Source organism: Pinus tabuliformis, chromosome 6 (genome assembly GCF_031772625.1).
Source record: "Pinus tabuliformis cultivar Carrire ecotype Pingquan chromosome 6, CPIR1, whole genome shotgun sequence".
NCBI lineage: Eukaryota > Viridiplantae > Streptophyta > Pinopsida > Pinales > Pinaceae > Pinus > Pinus tabuliformis.
Window position 1 is genome coordinate 1716424754 of NC_142292.1, and position 18643 is coordinate 1716443396.

At 38.5% G+C, this 18643-nt stretch overlaps 1 protein-coding gene across 1 annotated transcript in view; it reads right to left on the minus strand.

Moving 5' to 3' along the window:
• Positions 1-2057: 2057 nt before the first annotated feature.
• FU (kinase family with ARM repeat domain-containing protein) overlaps positions 2058-18643 on the minus strand; it is a 281825-nt gene continuing 265239 nt past the window's right edge. The window contains exons 14-23 of the mRNA XM_089429606.1: positions 15949-16090; positions 6715-6886; positions 6393-6491; positions 5708-6256; positions 4104-5303; positions 3629-3862; positions 3328-3471; positions 2969-3049; positions 2682-2870; positions 2058-2573 (exon numbers count right to left, since the gene is read on the minus strand). Of these exons, the coding sequence (XP_089285732.1) occupies positions 2307-2573; positions 2682-2870; positions 2969-3049; positions 3328-3471; positions 3629-3862; positions 4104-5303; positions 5708-6256; positions 6393-6491; positions 6715-6886; positions 15949-16090 (3077 nt within the window). The 3' untranslated portion in view covers positions 2058-2306. The remainder of the gene's footprint in view (positions 2574-2681; positions 2871-2968; positions 3050-3327; positions 3472-3628; positions 3863-4103; positions 5304-5707; positions 6257-6392; positions 6492-6714; positions 6887-15948; positions 16091-18643) is intronic.

Sequence of the window (18643 nt, forward strand, 5' to 3'; positions counted from 1 at the left end):
CCGTTCAACCCAGCCAAGTTTTAAAACCATGCTTTCAAGAACTTTTGCCACCATCAACACTATAGATTTTAAGCAATCTTACTGACCTTTGCCAATCATTACTCTCATATCTCCTCATGGCTACCTTACCACATCCTTATTAAACAACCCCACCCAGTTATCAAACCATCCCACCCAATTCTTCAAGAACAAACCATTCAGCATAAGGGCACACGTGACTACCATAAGAATCTCTCATGAGCCTATCATCTATAAGACTAGAGCATGAGGTGTGTTCCCTCGCGTTAACATTCTCAATGTTCTAGAAATCTAGTCTTGCGAAAAACTTGGTATTAAAACACCATATCAATCTACAGTCCCTAGTCTTCAACCTACAACAAGGCATTCTTATCGTATTAGTCATGTTGAAATTCCTCATTTCCTTCAGAAAAGGAAAACAAAAGGTCGTCCTCTCTTACTTCTTTCATTTCAAACAAAAGAGAATGACAAGGCATTTCAACAAAAGGTTGGCTTGTTTTATTTGTTTTATTTCTTTCATTTCAAAAGAAAGAGAATGACACCCCAATCGGGGTGTGATGGGACGCGAGACCCCCGCATGGATCGTCGCCATGCATAAAGGGGCGAGGAGCAGGGCAAGTGGGCGCCCCACCCAACACCCCCACGTGTAAGGCAATAAAGACCTAGAGAAACTGACAAGTGGCAGACACATTAGGAAGGTAAATGGCAAAGGAGGGAATACAAGCAAGAAAGGTGGTGAGGGTCGTCATTGTATGCATGCATTGTCTGTGGTGGAGCTCGCCTACAGGAGTAGAGACCAGTAGCAAGGTAGTGGAATTCACCTACGAGAGTAGATATCGGTGACATCAGCGAGACGACGCCAGCAGAGCTTCGGCCAGACAAGGTCACTAGTCTGTCTAAATTACTTCTCCCTCCAACTCTGGCACTTTTGCTCCGTGCTAAGGCAAGAACTTGGGAGGTTCTGTGGTCGACAGAAATTTTGGTTGAAGGCAGCATGGCAAAGGCAGAGGTGGGGCCGGGAAATAGAGGGTGTCGCCGCAACTATAAACAGAACGACTACAAAAGGAAACCGTCGTTGGCCTCAACTAGCAAGACCCGGTGGAAGAGAGGGAGGAAAACCGGGGAGGAGAACATGCAAAACCTCATGCATTCGTATAGTGGGAAAACCCCAGCACAGGTGAAGTCTCTAATTTCATCATGGGATGCGGAATTGAACGTCAACACTACAGCAAAGTCGCCTCCAACAAAGGATTGGGAACCCCTGCTTCTGGACCCTAGACACACCCGAGGTAGGTAAACTCTCTTCAAACAATCAATCCAACTCTACTGGGTCATGAAGAATTTATTGGCAAAAGCAATGACAACAACCAAGAATTTGGAGCCGCTGCAAACCCAACAAGAGGGGCCTAGCCTAAAAGATATTCAGTGGGAGATCCAGGCAAGACAGGTGCAGCAGTACCACCAAAATGTATGCCTTGGCCGCATGGAAAAACAACTACAAAGCCTGCAGTAGAACAAAATGCCAGGGTCGAATGCAAAGGACCCGGCTCCCATAGAATCGTCAGATGACTGACTGTCGAGAAGTTATGAACCTCCTGAAAGTTTTTTGATGTTTTTGTTACAATGATTTGGTTGGATAGCATTTACATTGTCAGTAGTAAGTTTAAACATATAGTAGACATAGTAGCTTATATAGCCTGGATGGACATGCTCAAACTGTTTATGTTTTGGATGGCATATGATGTTGATTGGTGGCCAACAGACCTAGTTTCCTTCGGGCAGGTTGAGGCCACTGGACATATATTTTGTAACCTGCCTTACATATGATTAATAGAAAAGAAAGGGACTGCCAAGCTTACACAAAAAAAAGAAGCAAAACAAGAATGAGAATGACAAGGCAGGCGCCATTCATTTCATTTCAACAAAATGGATCACTAGGAATTTTATTTCAAAGAGAAAATGGACCACTAATTGGCCACAGCACTGTGCCCACTCCTTGGTTCCTGTACATCTTGATCTCGGGGTACATGTTTACGGATTTTAATGAAACTTATGTTGCATTTCTGATAATAAAAAAGGATTACAAATGCACTGCCATCTTAATTTTCCATCATAACACTAGCACAGCGTTATATCTGGCAGCTCAACACTTACCATCATAAGCGCAATGTTATATTTAGCAGCTCAAAAGACATTGTTACATGAGGAATACCTCCAGGATCATGAATATTACATGTGAATTCTTTATCTTACAAACAAGAAAATTGGAACATTGCTAAAAGAATAGATCATCTAGCTGGGGACGGAGTAGAGGCATCAGGAAACTTGCTAGTGATGCGAGCTATATATTTTGTAATAGTCGGATCAGGAGATTTCCGGAGGTGCATTAGAACATGGAAGAATTCCTGGGATCGAAGGAATTGCCTACATGGTGCATGGATGCACATATTGCCAAGGGAGAAAAGGGCAATCTTGAGAGGTGACTCATTGCTTGCATCCTTTCTTCCCGGTGTTGCTGCAGTTGTTGAGTAATCTGAGATAACTCTCAGCAATGCCTGCACAAAAGAAAAATAGCTAAAAATCCATTAGGCATGCCAAAAATATACAGACCAGAAATCAACAAAACAGTTTCTAAAATGTATGTACAAGTTTAATGTCTTAACCTCCATGGCCCCTTTTGATATAATGTCCTCACATAGTCTGCTTGAATTCCGAACAAGATTGCTCAAAGCACCTGCTGCATTTGCTTTAGTTTTGTCTTCTTCCTCCCCTAGCAAAAGATTTTTAAGATTTGGTATGGACCGACGAAGTTGCTCATATAGATAATCATTGTGATAAGCAGCGTTGCCAACCTAATTGCAGGAGGAAACGTTAAATTGGGTCCCACACCAATAAATGCAAGAAAATCATATAGTGTCATTTGGCAGAGATTTCCATAACTATGTCATACCGCAAAGCAGGCAAATTTTCTGGTACGTCGATCAGGGTCTGCACATCTATCAATGAGAAGATTAATCATATCATGCTTCACCTGAAATAGCCACTTTTGTCAGTATGTTTGAAGATAACAAAATTTATAGAAGCTTACATCCTTTGGGCAGACTAAAGAGACAACAACGACAAAAAGACTATTGTTTCAACATAGGTTTATTCAGACAAAAACTATACAACTGCTTTAACATATCTGCCTATTCTCACGCTGGGTTTATGAAGAAAGCAATTATTACAGTTGAAGCAGTTCATAAAGTAATGATACCGAAACTGAACAATGCCACTCCTGAAATTCATGAAATATTGCATATAACTTACAAGAGAATTGTAGAAATAAGGTGTGTGACGACACATATTGCCCAAGGCACTGCATGCCTTTGACCGTATGTTAGCATCATCATGGTTCAAAAATTGTCTAAGAGCATCAAACATATTTGCTTTTTCTATATGTTCATAAAAGTCCTGCACCAGTCATCAGAAAACATCATGCTAATTAGGATTAAGCTCTTAACATCTTAAAACTGGAAATTTCGCTTTTCTATTTATCTGCGAGAAACTGTTTAAATATAATAAGAAAACATAGACTCTTAACTGGGGTCATGTTAAGCATGCTTCTTACCTTCGACATTCGGGCCAAATCTGAAATTATCATCAAGAGATCCAACGTAACTTCCTTGGGACTTGCGCTGTCAAGCATTTTCTCTATTGTACTGGGGGCCAATAAACCATCATTGAGAAGTTCAATGGCAAGAGTCTTAGAGCTAACCATTTTGGCAATAAAAGCAACAGGTCTTCCAATGTCTTTTGCCTCCAAATGCTCCAAGCACTTCAAAATAGGAACAGAAATATGAACCTGCAGAGGCATGGGGGTGGGCGGGTCAGAGGGGAAGAATAGACATAAGTTTATGACAGTTAAAGTTCACCTGAATAACACACATGACACTAAACCATTCTCATGTCTTGCAAGTTCTTTGGTATTGGATCTTGGAAACAAGATAAATTTACTACAGCATTTCTAGAAGTTAAGCCTTCTCAATGTTATCATCCTAATTTCTGAATCATTTTATATGGCAACCAAGTTTCAAATCTCAAACCTCATGAAGCATTTGTAAATAATGGGGCATATTCTCAGCAACTGCTTTTGCAATATATGAATTTTCAGTACCCACTCTTCCACCTGGAGAGTTGGAGTTGAGAAGAAGACCACTACTAATGGATGCAGATGTTGAGGGTAAACCAGGACATTGCTGTGTGACGATGAAAGGAAATGCCAAAATATTGATAATTTCATTCACCAAGTCTCTCAAACCAGCACTGCCACCGCCATGCCCATCCCAAAGTTTTATGTACCTGAGATGCAGTTCACTCATCAAACCCAAGATTACACTGAGAGGCTCCTTCTTTAGTAGAATATCACGGAAGGCACCACCTGTTAAGCAGTGTGCTATAGCAGAAAGTGCCCAAACAAGACCTGTTGGAGATAAACCAACTTTATCCTCTAAGAAACCACCCACTTCCTGATTTAACTTTCTAGGCTGCTCTACCAATAATGAAACTATAAACCCAGGAATACCATTTGAGCATGCTTGCTCTACAGCCAGTGGACCTCCCCATTTAACTCTTGTTTCAAGTAAACCAACACAACCATCTCTGAGTCCATGCCAATGTGTGAGCATACCAGTTCCATTACTCAATGTACTCCGCTCTTCTCTCTGATCATTTGTGTTTGACTTATCAACAAATGGTTGCCTGAGATGGACACGTATTGTAGCCGTTGGAGGAATTAATGCCAAAGCAATTTCAGATACCCATGAAGAGTTAATAGGCGCATGTAACTCATGCTCAAGGGACAGGATAGAAGCCAGAGCTAACATGGCGGCTGCACAGCGATGTTGAGGAAAGGACCCAGATGACCAATCATCAGAAGACGCTTGATGAGCAAGTGCTGTAAGACGAGCACGCTGTTTTTGCTGGGTTGCAGTCAAGACACAGGATGCATTATGTTTACCACAGAACTTCAAACCCTGTGCAATTGTAGTAAGAACGAGACAAGTATGTAAAATAAGAACCCCTGGGGCAGACATTTTGCCAGGGTTATCGGATTCAATACATTCGCCTAAGGCTGCATCTTTATTAGAAGAAGATGAACCATGTAGTGACAACAAACGAAACATAGCTCCGACTATAGTGCCATCTCCACCTCCATTAACAATATTGGAAGCAGGATCTTGATTTGTTATACCACATAATATATCACAAACTGCTGCATTGTAAATGCAGCAACGCATCAAAACCTGAATCAGTTAGGCGCACACGTATAGAATTAGATATATAGAGGACAAATTCATCTTACTGAATATGATAGGAAACAATGTAAATTGAAGTATAACTCCTCTCCTCCCTATCCCACAATTAGAAATGCCACCATAGGAAAGGGTCAAGACTCAAAAGCCAAAATCTATTAAAAAACAGCACCCATTAAGGCAAGGTGGCATATAATACAATAATACAGATGACCAAAAATTGTTAGATTTTGTCTTGATATCCATTCTGAAGCAACCTTTATTATACAAAACAAAACATATAGGTTAACAAACTTTTGTGTTTTTAATCTATTTCATAAATCACTAATAGTCCTCAGGAGAATAATGTTGCAACAATCAAAACAACAACAAAAAATAAGTCACAATACAAGTACCTGCATACATGCAGACAGAGTGAATTCTGAGCCTTGCAAAAGTGCATAGCGAAAAGCAAACTGCGTACCCTTTGACTTCAAAAGACAATCAGTCACAGTTTGCACAACCCCAGAGTTTTCATGTTCAGCTTTTAGCTCTTCAAATGCTTCTTTCGGATCCAACAACTTGAGAGCATAAGCTTTGAGAGCATTTAGAGGAAAAACACGCTTCTGAACACTACCAGATGGAACATTGAAAGCATCAATTAGTAGCCATAGTGCTTTACATGCCTCAGCTACTGCAGGCGCTGAATTGCAGGACCCTGACATGAGGTTTGTTCCTAAGGTATCCAAGCATGCACATAGTTGACCAACTATTCCTAAAGCTTTTGCCTGGCCCAGAATTACGCCCATAGGATTTTTCTCTACTGTGGTGCCAGATGTTTGCAAAGATGCCTCTGAAATAGGTAATTTTCTAAGACCAGATGCAACGCGTGCTAGCGTAACATTCATACAAGCAGTTGATTCATACAACATTCTACCAGATGAGTCATGTGGATAACTGACAACCTGCACATATTGATTATTGCCATATGCAAAGTCAATAATCAGCTCAATCTGATTTCTATCATCAGTGTTAACTCATATAAACCAATAAATTTCTTATTTGTATCCAAGTAAAACCATAACTAAAGCTCACAACTACCTGAATATAAATTTGGAGCAATTCAATACAATGATGAAAATATGAACTCTCCACTCTATTTCCACCTAAATCCATTAGTTTCTTTAGCATTGCTAAACCCTGCAAAAAGAAAAACCATTGTTTTCATATCATCTTGAGATTTCAAAATAACATGCTAGTAAACACTGAAACCAAGTTCAGATGCACTGTAATTTTGAGAGACCCATTAATTCACTCAATAGCAACAATCTGCATATGGAAAATATTGTGTACTAGTAAAAAAATTGTGGATTCATTTCATTCATTGAAGTCATCTTGCAGTATTATTGCGATTCACACATACCTTTGTCAGCAAGCTTGCATGCTGTGAAGATGACGAATTTAAGTTTGCACGGACAAAACCTAACACCACAGGAACAACATCATCTAAAGCAGCCTTTGGATGAAGAGCTCCTGCAGCAAGTAAATTTGAAAGAACCCTCAAAGACTGGTTCACACTTGTTGTAGCTTGCTCACTGTAACAGTTTACACAAATAGATCCCTCAGTTATCAAATTAAGACAACAACCAGATTTTGGAAATAGCCTAAAAACACTGATTTAAATATCAATTTCTCGGGAACAGCACATCAAGAGCCATAGCAGAATAATTATGTAATGTCAGAAAACATTTATTATATCAATCAGCCTTAGTAAGGAGTCATCATGGTTGATATTGGAAAATCTGCATCCAGTTCTAGAAAATTATTACAAAGTAAATCAGCACTTGTGCAGAGCCAACATGAGTCATAACAGAAAATGTATTAATGGAAAGCAAGAACTTCCCCACTGATTGAAACCACTAAGCAGAAGAAAACTATTGAAAATTTTATATAAGACACCAGTCTCATCAACTTAGGCAGGGAGTAATGGTACATATGACAAACAATAACAACACAAAATTCTTAACATTGGTATATTTTGGTATAACTCAAAATATACCATTGCTTGGCAAGTGAGTTCTTGAAAGGCCCATGTTGAGAATATGCCTCATTATGTATCACCTTACATCTTGTAGGGGTCCAAAATATAGAAATGTGCCTTCTAAAGATTGGGATGTGGTTTCAAAATCCTCTGAACTTCGACACCTCTTTAGCTACAATGAACATTGAGGAAACTAGAAGTGGAATTGGTAATATTTCTTCCACTCCAAATTCCACTGTTGAATCTGCATCTTTCATGCTGCGCATGTAGATGAGGATGATGACTATTAGGATTTACCATCTTAGCTCATGTTTTATTTCTATGTTCAATACCTATAGCAATGTAGCCTCATATCTAAATCCTGATTTTGTATACATAGGTTCGCTTATTAAGGTTGTTTTTTCATACTACTACCTGCATTATGTAATCATTTACGAGAAATAATATGGAAAAGGATTTAGCAATAAATTGTAATGTATCACTTGTCATTTATGTTTCACATTTAATTGTTCTTTTGCTCATTTATTCATGAATCGTAAGCTTTCTTTCAAATTTTCAATATAGTGTGTTATTTATAAATTATCACATTATTATTATTATTATTATTTGTAATATCACATTTCAATGTTTCCAATTTCTTAGGGATCACGTTTTTGGTTTCAAAAACTTGTGCCCCTTTCCCAACGTCATGCAACATAGTTAAGAAATTACTTGGATTGCTTTGGAAACTACACTCAAAAATATTTGAAAGAAGCCTTCCTAAATCTCCATAATTTCGATGAGTTAAAAGGTTAGGAAGGTTTGTAATATAAATATTTTGAAATTGAGATCTAATGTGGGCATATATAAGGAATTCAAAGAGAAAGTGATTTTCATCCTTCACCTTCTTAGTATGCAAGGATGGCAAATTATTTCATCCATGGCAACCTAGGAACTAAGTTACCAGAAAACGGATACGGGAACGGATACGGGTACGGGGTTTGAAACGAATACGGCAAATTTTCAAAAAATCTGGATACGATACGGCAGGAAACGGCACATAATAAATATATTAAAATATATATATATATATATATATATATATAAAATAAAAAATTCATATTACCATTCATATTTCAGAATCTAAATTATCATCTATGATCTATCATGATTCATGATTCATCATCATCAATTCAAGTTTCAACTTTCAACATATGCCATATGGCATAAACATTCAAGTTGGAAACCTGTTTCTCATTCCAATTTCCGTTCCTGTTCTCATTCTCATTCCCGTCTTGACAGTTGACACTACATTAGTAATCAATTTTATATGCATGACAGACTTGCACATGCCTGGGGATGTGCACATTTCTTATTCCCCAAAATCGTCTGACCCCGTTTCTGGTTTTGTCCTCATTTCCTGTTTCTTGTTTCTACTATCTAGTGACATAGTAGGTGACCACGAACACCATAGGTCCCATCCCTGACCAATGAAATATTCTAAAACAAATTAAATATCAGATAACTATTTGAAGTTGTATACGACTGCATTTAAAAGAACAACACAGTGACACACCTGTGGCTGTTACTCCTTTTCAGGGATATCTACAGATTCTACACTCTACAAATAACCATAAAGTAAACCATAACCCCATGTCACAAGGTTTGACTTTGATCAACTTTGACGAAATTCAATCATGATGTTCAGATTCAACGAACCTAAAATAATTTTTGAGGATTGACAAACCTCATTGAACCTCATGGCTGTTAGTGTTGACCAAGTCCATAGTACAAGCTCAATCATCAGATAAAAACTTAAAAAGACAGACACCATAAGCTTGAAATGCAGGATACAGTAATCTGGGAGGTTTAAAGTTTAAAGACAATGCCATGTTTGATATTAGAAGGGCAGACAAGTACACAGGTTAAAAACTCCAATTTTTTAAAGAACTTTTGCTAGAATACAATAAACAAAAAAGGGTGAATTCTCACTGTCTCAGCAATGAGCATGAGCATCTGTTGATTCTGTTCGTATCAAAATGAAAAACAATTGTGGCAAACAAGCATAACCAGGACCATCATACAGCTATTATATATGTCAGGGACTGCAGTCGATATTTTTGGTACAGCTCTTATATGTTAATGCTATTAATACAGCTTTGAAAATCATGCTAAATAAGATGCAAAACTGCAGTATGGCATGCACAACTGTAGATGAATCGAACGATAAAATCATAAAAATAGACGCTGATCAGTGATAACTGATAAGTTGTGTACCTTGTAGGCTTGTAGTTGTCCAACGATGCCGGCAGGTTCAAACTTCAGTCACTCCAATGAGCAGTTCCAGAATCCAAACTTCCAAAGTTCAGTGACGGAGTGAAACTCTCAGCGGCGGCACTGGGCAGTGAACTCAACGGCGGCAGTCAGCGCTCTTCAGAGTTCAGACTTGTCGTTTAGGGATTAGGTTAGGGTAGATAGTGATACTAGTAACTAGAATGAACATTGAATAATAAAACCGTGCCGTAATTTGTAAAGTGAAGTTCAAACTTCAAAACCTAAAATGCCAGATTTTGAAGATCTGTTCCCGGCGGCAAGTGATAGCGACAAAGTCAGGAAACGTATTGAAATTTTTTAAATACGAATCACGATTTTGCAGATACGTTTTGAAAATTTCGAAATACGTTTTAAGTTTTTCTGAAACGTATCAATTTTTTTTAAACGGGAGGTTTTTTCCTTGAAAACGCCTGAAAAACGGCAAAAAAAAATTCGATACGTATCCAAATCACCAAAAACGTTTTTTAGCCGTTTTTTTGCCGTTTCTGGGGTGAATACGTATCTGATACGTAAAACGGCATTTTGGCCTGCCAGGGAGCCGTTTCCAGTATCTTAGCCTAGGAATTGTATGATGCCCTATTTCACTGTGGAGCAACTGGGAGTACATTCTTTAGCAATGTTGACTTTCTTCTTTACACTAGTTATAACAGAAAGATACCTGTCACTCTCCAGATTAGGGATAAAGGCCATTTTATTTTATCTTAATTTTAATTTTTATCTTATCTTCTAATTCCTTACCACACCACAGTTTCTCTCTAAAATTAAGATTTAATAGTATTTCTAATGGTATCAATATTCTAGATAGTGACCTCCTCCTCTATTCTGCAATGATTTAATTTAGCCAAGATTTGGCATCTTTAATAATGTATTACCAGCAGTAAGTTCACCTTCAAGAGGCAGTTAATGTGGTGATGTATCCAGTGAAGAATCACACTTGGAACCCTGTCTTCAAACTATATTGATTTACCATGGCAAACAAATGTCATATTAACTATTTAAAACAGTGTAAATAGCCATTGATCCTAGCTTTCCTAGTATTGTAGATAAAAGGTAAAGAGGTTGAAAGCACAAAATGTGAAGGGAATCCTGATAGTAAATGATAGAATGAATGTAATGTAATGTTCGTATCATTGTACACTATTAGTCAATGTCAAGTATTAGAACTAGGAGATAAAACGTCATTGGACATAAGTTGCATGGGACACTTCCCCACACCATGGGTGACCATCCCTCCAGATTCCCAATCACATTACAACAAGTACAGGAAAATACTTCAATCAACTGGGAGCAGCAACAGGGACATCTAGGTGATTTCAGCATCTTAGGCCCCAATAGGTACCAAAAAAAACCTGTAACAAGCCTGTTTTGGCATTTACCCAGCCAAGAAAGGTCCCTTACAGGGCCATTTTAGAAAATAAAGAAAAAAATGGGCAAAAAAGAAGAAACTTTAATCCTAACCCTCAAGTTAATTGTGATTTAGATTCCGTAGCACTTATTTTGGACAAATTACCAAATCAAACTTTATAATATTTTGCACATTTTGCCACTAAAGACTATGTACCTGTTCAATTTTATAAATATTTCTAGAATTAGAAATCGTCATTTGTACGTGTCATGCTAAGTTACCTGACACGGGGATTCAGGATTCGTAGGATATGGGGATTCGAGAGTCGGATTCGGTCAAGTTGACCCCCTTGAACAGGACACGTAGGATTTGTTATATATTATTTTATTAAATATATATATATATATATATATATATATATATATTAAAAATCAGATATTTCTTACACAAATTCTCATTAATGATACAAATTTTCATTGATTTCAAACACAGGTCTTCATCTAGATGTTAGTTTTATTGTTTACAAAGTAAGTTAGTAACTTAGTAACATTATAGCATGCATAGCACATACAAAATTCAAATACATGTCACATAAATCACGATTCATAAATGAAAGACAACTTACAAGATAGTAAGATAAAGACACTGACAATTGTAGTTTTCTCATTAAGTCATCAAATCAAAATGTGTCACATAGGTAGTGCAATGCCAATGGAAAATAGAAATATAAAATATAAAACAACTACAGGTATGCAAGCCTCAAGGCAATAGGTAGCCCATGACTCATGAGTCAACAATCCTCATAGTCATCATCAGAATCAGCATCAATGTCCTCATCATCATGGTCACCATTGCTCTCCTCTGCATCCTCCTCCCCTATATCCATAGTCGCCTTTGCATCTGCTGGTGTGGAGGATGACCCCTTTAAAATATCACCATCATCAAATCTAACAGGCTCTAGCACTGGATCATTGAGATCCCTGTTGGTCAATGCTAACTCAACATTGTTGTCTAGACCCATATCATCAGGAAAGACATCCCACATCTTTGTCTTTCCCCTCAACCACTCTTCCCTATGCCTGTAAATAAGACGAAGGTTGGTGTGCACATACACCATTGTCTCTGCCTTGGACTGCTCAAGCCTGCTCTTCTTCACACTATACAAATTCCCATATGTGTTCCAATTCCTCTCGCAAGAAGAGGATGAAGTCACCTGAGAGAGGAGCTTCATGGCTAACTGCTGAAGAGGAGGGCTTGTTGCCCCATGATTTTCCCACCAAGAATAGGGCTTCTTAGCCCCCCTTGTCTCTAATCACATCATATCCTGCAAATCGACCAATGCCAATTGAAAAATTTGCAAAGGCATCCTCCACCTCATTAAGGGATGCTCTATCCCGGAAAACCCGCCTGAATGCATCTTTCCTCCCCTGTGAGATTTCACCATCCATGTGAGAAGGGAATCTGTGGGAAGGTCCACGATCCAACCACTCATGGCTGTAGTATTTTGGGTTCAATGAGTGAACCAAACAATGTAAAGGTGTGCAATTCTTGTCCCATTTGCTGACAAGGATATCCTGTATAGTACCACAGAAGGCCTCTAGTGATGTCTCATACTCGAGGCACTCACTCTGTAGAATAATGCTCCTCACAGACTCAATCATGGAATCCCATCCCTCATAAACCTCTCCTAGGATGGGTTTGTCTGTATTTGCAAATCGAAGCAAAGAAATGATAGGGTCCATGATCTGAATAATTAGGTCTACCCTCTCCCACCAAGCATCATCTATCACTGTGTCCTTCATTCTTTTAGAGGCTATTTGATCTGTCTTTCTCCAAAAAGAACAAAACTCAGAAATAATCATGGCCCCAAGAGAGGTCTTGACCTCCCTCAACTTCTTCAACATCATGAATGAAGAGACAAACCGTGTATCAGCAATCTTCAACAATGATAGATTGTTGTACTCCTTGTAGATAGTGAAGCCATTTGTATGATTTTGCACAAAGTTACGGATATGTCGTGCATCCTCAATAATGTTACCAATCCAAAGCACATCAGAAGCAATGGATTTCAGTGCTAAGTTCAATGAATGGACAATGCAAGGTGTCCAAAACGCTTGTGGATATTTAGCTTCCACAATCATGCCCGCAGCCTTGCAAACAGGTGCATTATCTGTAATGATTTGCACACAAGAATCAACACCTACATCTTCAATAATTTTAATAAATAACTCAGCCATAAATTGTGCATCCTTGTATTCTCAAAGTGTATCCATTGCTTTCAAGAAAACTGGACCATTCAAGGAAGACTCCATGAAGTTGATGATTGGGTGTCGTGTTGGATCTGTCCATCCATCAGAAACAATGCTAACCCCAGATGTTGGCCATGATGCTCTAATAGGCTCAAGCATTTTTTGCACCTCTTTTTTTGCCTTCGTCAACAATTTGGTTCTAAGCTTCTCTGAACCAGGAGGCACATACCATGATGGAGATCCGTGAGTTAGAGCTTGACACATCTCAATAAATAAAGGTGAGCGTGCAACATTAAATGATATGAAGTTTTTATAGAAAAAGAAGGCAATGATGAGATCAAGCTCTTCCTGTTTCTCTTTTTGAAAAATCTTGTCCATTGGACCAAGTGAAATTGCTCTTCTTTTTGCTGCTTGTCCCCCAATAGAACTCTCAAATGGAAATTTGGTGGTGCCTTTCCTCAAAAATGGAAGGGGGTCTTCATTCTTGGTTTTTCTTGATTTTGCAGCCACATTTTCCATACCAACAATGAACTCCTTTTCCATTTCTTTCCTCTTTTGTAAAGGAACAGCTCTACAAGCTCCAATTCCACAACCTGGTAAAGCCAACAAATGGCCTTTCACACGGTAATATGTGCTTTTGAAAGAAATGTGGCAAAAGTTGCATCTTCATTGCACATTGCCTCCTCCCTTCCCCTTGGTGTTTGTCCCATCCTCTCTTGTGACATATTTCCACAAGGGATATTTCTCAATGTTGTCTTTAGGTCCTCCTCTTCCCTCAACATTACTTGCAGCAGACTCTGATGATATTGGGGGAGGAGGGGCATCTCCAATGGAGACATTCTTCCCCTTCCTTTGCCCCCTAACTGCTGCACTTGATTGAGCCATGAATACTGTAAAAAAAATCACAAAGTTGTAAAAAAAATTCATATACAAACTGCTGTAATAGAAATGCAAAAAAATAGAGATGAAATGCACTTACCTGGTGCTTGAATCTCCTTGTCGAACGCTCCACACCCTTAGCTCCTTGCTCCAAACCCTAAGCTCCTTGCCCACAGCTCAATGTATGCAAAACTGAAAGAGAGAAATGGTAAATGAGTGAAAGAACAGCACATTTTTATGCCTGCGGGTTTCCCTTTTTTGGTATTTGAATCCCAAAATCGAGACACGTTGTGTCCTAATGGGACACATACGGGATTCGAGCATGTCCCGTTAGGACACGACATGTCCCTCTGGGATCCGAATCTCCAACGAATCGTGTCCGATTCGTGAGATTCGGACGCGTAGCCTCCTTTCAGCGAATCCAGTTTCATAGATGTCATGTATATATAACTAATGACATGTCGTGCATGTTTCTAAAATTCCTAACGTAGTTTTTTGGGAAACAAAATTGGATTTCTTTTAATTTTCAATTTTTTAGATCTTCTTGCCCTCCCTGTAAATTTAGTGGAAACTTCTATATATCACCAAAACGCATACCGCTGTCCCCATCTCCCCTGGTACCTAGGGGTTTACCCAGGTGGGCTAGCTTGACTGGTTGAGTGCTTTGAACTTTATGTATGAAGTCTCAAGGTTGATCCTGGGCTGGCTGCCTCTGTGGATTTAGCCTGGTGGGCTAGCTCTGTGTGGTTGAGTGCTTCAAACTTCATGGAGAAGGTCTCATGGTTGATCCCACAGGCTGGCTCCCTCTGGGGGTTTAGACTCGTGGCATAACTCAACTGGTTGAGTGCTTTGAATTTCATGCAAGAGGTCTCAAGGTTGATCGCCCAGGCTGGCTGCCTCTGCTGTGTGCCTCACTCAATGTCCCTACCAGGTCAAGCACTGTAATCAGCATCAATGGCTTTACAGTCGGCACCATGCACGAAATGTGAGGAAGTGCTCCAGTGATTCCATAGGTGGTTTTCCTCAGAAAGGAAGAGGGGTTAAGATTCAAGACATGTTATTCTGGTGAGAAATTAAATGTCTTCATCCTAGTCAGCTGTGTGCTACGTCACCTCCTCCATGAGAGTATGTGATGTACATCTTTTAATTTTATTATTGTGTAATTTAATACATTTTTTCTCTTCTCTGAAACAATGTATTCACCCATGTAAATTGTTGTAGTATATTAAAAAATGTGTCAGTCTTATAGGAACATAACAATTGAATTTAGGATATATTCAAACACAAATCGCTATAATTTTCAAAAGAAACCTTAAAACTAGAAATGCAGAAGAACAGACCTACAAACATATTTAACTCGAAATTGCTCTCACAAACTCAGAAATAGCGTCTGCTATGAAAAACTAAAGCTTTGTGTTTGAGAATGGTGAAAAAGGCTATATTTAGTATAAGAGATGCATAAGTTAGCACTTTACAGCTCCACACTTCGCTTTTTCATTTTTTTATTTTATGTTCATGTGTTTAAAAATCGTTTTTTGGTCGATATGTTGGCTTGCATCACAAAACAATTTCTCTGGCATTTCCAAACTGGAAACCAATACTAGATGGATACCCAGCCACATCCAGATCCAATTCATCGAAACACAGATCCTTGATCCTCCATAGTAGAATCTGGTAACATAGAGAATATATCATCGAAACAACATAACCAAGTTTTGAAAATTGAATTGATAACCTCAAAGACAAATTATCATGTGCACGTAAAGGTTTATATCCAGGAAGTCTACAGATAATAAACTGACTTCAGAGCAAAGTTTAGCAAGAAATTGCCTTGCCAGTCCAGCCGTGCCCTTGATGTTAAAGTTCCTAAAAGGATGCAAAACATGTGCTAGAGCTCCACGATCTTGCCCAGTTGCTTGTGCTCCCTTAACTGTACGTGAATTGCTTTCAAGCTTATCCAGAACTGAAACTTCTGTAAAAGGAAGCAAGTGTAATGAAACTGCAGTTAGGTCAATCTTATGAGACAGGAAATACACAGTTCTGCAAAAACTGAACAAATCCCGCGAAAAAATATAAATAATTGCCCAAAAGTTGCATGCAATCAGACTTAGAATGGTAGGCATGGTTCAGTTTAAAACTTTAAAAGTTATTTTCCACACATATAATAACCACATCTTCAAATCTCCAACAGCTATATCACTGAATAGAATAGCCCAAATCCAATTAAAGATTAAGGACTAAAGACAATTGATTAATTCCTTTTAAAAATGAACAGCATGGACATTGAAATATTTTATTTATGGATCACAAAATTCCCAAAATGTTTGTATAAAATTTTGCAGCATAAACCCTACACTGAAAAGATACATAAGATAGAGAAGAAGCTATACATGTTCAAAATACAAATATCTATCACTTACAACAATCACACTACAAAATCACTACCAAAACGCCCTGAATCATGTTACCATGACATGAGAAACATAGCATGCCAGCAATGCACAAAATACAGTACACTAGATAACTGACAATATTTAATAACATCCTGGAGAATTGCACAACTTGATATGACTTCGTTTGGCAGAAGAAAAATAAATATATGGAAGAGCTTATGGTAAACTCACTATTAACCTCAGGAGAATGGCAAAGCCAACAGAAAAGAGGGAGACGGAACAATAAAAGAGAATTTCTTATGGGTTTATAGTCGGCAAACTGCGTTGAATACACAAAAATGGAGGGGCTTGCCAGGGAGATAATGTTGAGAGAGAAATATAGAGATATAGATAGATAGGAAAGGGGGATTGACTTCGCTTAAGGCAAATAATTTGTTCAGGAAGGAATTTATTTCATTGAAAGGCAACAAGAATTATTCGCCTTGATGGCTTCTGCCATGTTATTATGCAAGCCCTGGCTTCTAAATATAAAGTCGTAAAGCTCAAGCAAGGCTTTGGTGTAACTAAGTGGGAGGCCACTATCACCTCACCAACCCTATTCCATACTTTTGACTGGATTGCTTCCAGCTCAAGGGGGTCTTCCTTAGAATAGGATTGTCAGAACGTGTGCAACACAATCCAAGGTGGTATAAAGAGATGGTTCTAGCAAACCAGTTTTTTGAGAGTTGAGCAAATAGGTGTATGGCAGGACTGGAGACTAGTGCCTTATCATTGGGTTGGGAGGCTACCCTAATGGTGGAAGGAGGATTAAATGGCTGAAACGCTCAAGCTACATAGGCCATTTCCTTGCTGTCCCAAATTGCGGAAATATAGCTAAGGATATTACTAGAGCAGATAACAACCAACACTTACGAAAATTATGATATCCCACGAATGAAATCTATGTGCATTTAACAAAGCATAGAAAAATTGTACAACATAAATAACATTGCAAGTACAACATAATAGAAAAAAGGAGACACCCTACTAAATTTCAATAAACATATGTCAATATATTTCAACAACAAGAGATAAAAATAAAGATTTAAAAGGTTCCTCACCCACAAGATAGTTGCGGTTGATCCTCCAAACACAACCAATAGATATTCAACTCAGCTTCAAGGGATTTCTCCCCAAACCAACCATACATCAAATGGAGAGAGTAAACCCTTATATAGGTTTCAACTCCCATCTCCTCAACAATGAAAAAGTATTTGTTTTCCTAGATCCATTGGTCTTCCAAGGAATAACAATAAAATAGCCCTCTCAACTTCCTCACTAAAAGTAGAAATGAGTTGATGAGATCCATATTTTTCTCCAAAAAGATACAATAAAATACCCAATGAAAACAACGCAATAACGCCCCCAACTAACAAACTCCATGAGACAAGTCAACAATAACAAGATAATGGAGTTGGTTATGCAACAAACTTCAAAAATAGCACAAAAAGGTAGGATGTCTCATCTAGATGAGTGGTGGACCATGTCAAATGACCTCCCAACTCTCCTAAATGCAAATCAATCCACCAATTAGATCCTCAAAATGTGTGCTAACATCCTCCTCAAAAGGGTGGATGAACTCCCAAAATAGAAATGCCAACATTTACTTGCCCTAAATGTGGTAGGTGGGGCTCCAACTAACCCCCCAAAATCCTCCAAGTGAGAATGCTCCTTAAGAATATCTCAATAAATATGCCACATAAGTAACTCAAGCCATACATGTGACCTCCAAGGCTAGGCCATCCCATGAAGTGCAATAAAAGTGTACAATGAAACCTCCACGTTGTTGAGAAATCTAGGACATAGAGATTAAGTGATTTCTCTTCTATTAGTAATTCCTTGTGAGTACTTTTTACTTCTTTAGATTAGGGTCTTCTTTTACATAAGCTATTAGTGTTCTTCTTCATCAAACAGCTACCAATGCATAGACCATAAAGAGACAAGACACACAGAATATAGGTTATCAGCCAAGGCCAAAACCTCTCACTCTTTGAGTGGAAAACCCAAACAAATTCTTCTTATAGAGATTCCAATTGACGAATACCAAGACCATGACCCTTGACCTATTTTCCACTCCAAAACCAAGACACGAA